Here is a 1,292-nt window from a genome sequence, read left to right as displayed (position 1 = left end):
CGTGTGATTCTTAATCCCTTGATGCTTTATGGGATGCGAATCCAAATGAATTCTTCAGACTGTTGAGGAGCGTGGAGAAGTTGGCACTTGTGTGCTTGCTTACAAACATCTTCAAAAACCGCCCAGCACGTGATTGCTCAAACCACCCAGCGTGAAGGAGTCCTAATTGCTGGGCGGCCTGGCCAGGGGACGTGCCTCTCCCATCCTTCTCCAGATGGGGTTGGCTAAGCAGCCACTCACCCGGCCAGCCCCAAGGAACTCCAGTGGGTGACCCACGGCCGCTGCACCCCTGGTGTTGCAGAAACCGGGCCAGGCTCAGGGGACGCAGTTCCCGAGGTGTCCGGTAGGGGGCGGGTTGCCCGAGACCTCTGGCCCTGGCCACGCGGGGGCACTGTGCAGCGACCCGGCTTAGCTCTGCGCAGCTCCCGCCTCCCAGCCTTGCTTGGTCCCTCGCCGGGGCGACAAGGGGGCGGGGTCCGGCGGCGGGCGCGATAGGGCGGGCGAGCTAGCGCCCAGGTGAGTTCTAACAGCGCGGCTGGGCGCCGGGGAAGACAGCATCTGAACCGGCCCAAGAGGCACAAGAGGAGATGCCATTGTCGCCACCGTCGCAGGGCGACCCCAGGGAGGCCAGCCCGTCCAAGGCCCCCAAGAAACACGCCACCTTCCACATCTGGCGCTCCAAGAAGAAGCAGTCTCCGCTGTCTAGCTGTGGGGTGTTTATCCCACACCCTCCCGGGGCTTTCGGGGAGACCAGGTAAGAAGCGCTGCATGTTCGGATGTCCCCTGCTCCGTGGCTCAGCCGGTTTTGCAAAACTCGTCCAGCCCCGAAACTGTGCCACAGGGTCCAGGACCCCTCAGCCTGCTCTCTGGAGTCTCGTGCGTGGGGCCTTAGGTTTGACTTCCTTAGTCTGCACCTACAGCTGAGAAAAGCAGGGCAGTGAAGGGTTGAGATAAAAATGAATGCCTTTAGGAATCCTCGAAGCTCTGGAAATACTTTAATTTTAGCGCCTTAATTGTAAAATATCCCCACTTTCATGGATATTAGTCTCCATTATTCTCATAAGATCCAGTGGAGGAGGAAGTAGAGGCGCTAGTTGACTCTATCACATGGATAGAGGAAAGGAGGCCTTGTGTTAAATGTCCCCAAGAGACTCAGTGAGGGGCCAAACCAGGGACTACCTCGTTCTTAAAATATAGGGATTGGGGCCGTACCTCAGTGACACCGTGCTGGCCCAGCTTGTGCCAGTCCCTAGGTTCATTCCTCAACACCAAGAGGAAAAGAAAAACAAAAC

General features: G+C 57.7%; 1 protein-coding gene across 1 annotated transcript in view; it reads left to right on the top strand.

Moving 5' to 3' along the window:
• Positions 1–405: 405 nt before the first annotated feature.
• Crybg1 (crystallin beta-gamma domain containing 1) overlaps positions 406–1,292 on the top strand; it is a 236,318-nt gene continuing 235,431 nt past the window's right edge. The window contains exon 1 of the mRNA XM_031348565.1: positions 406–754. Coding sequence (XP_031204425.1) covers positions 588–754 — 167 coding nt within the window. The 5' untranslated portion in view covers positions 406–587. The remainder of the gene's footprint in view (positions 755–1,292) is intronic.

The sequence above is a fragment of the Mastomys coucha genome, unplaced genomic scaffold (assembly GCF_008632895.1).
Source record: "Mastomys coucha isolate ucsf_1 unplaced genomic scaffold, UCSF_Mcou_1 pScaffold3, whole genome shotgun sequence".
In the NCBI taxonomy this organism is placed as follows: Eukaryota; Metazoa; Chordata; class Mammalia; order Rodentia; family Muridae; genus Mastomys; species Mastomys coucha.
This window is presented reverse-complemented; position numbering and strand designations above follow the sequence as displayed.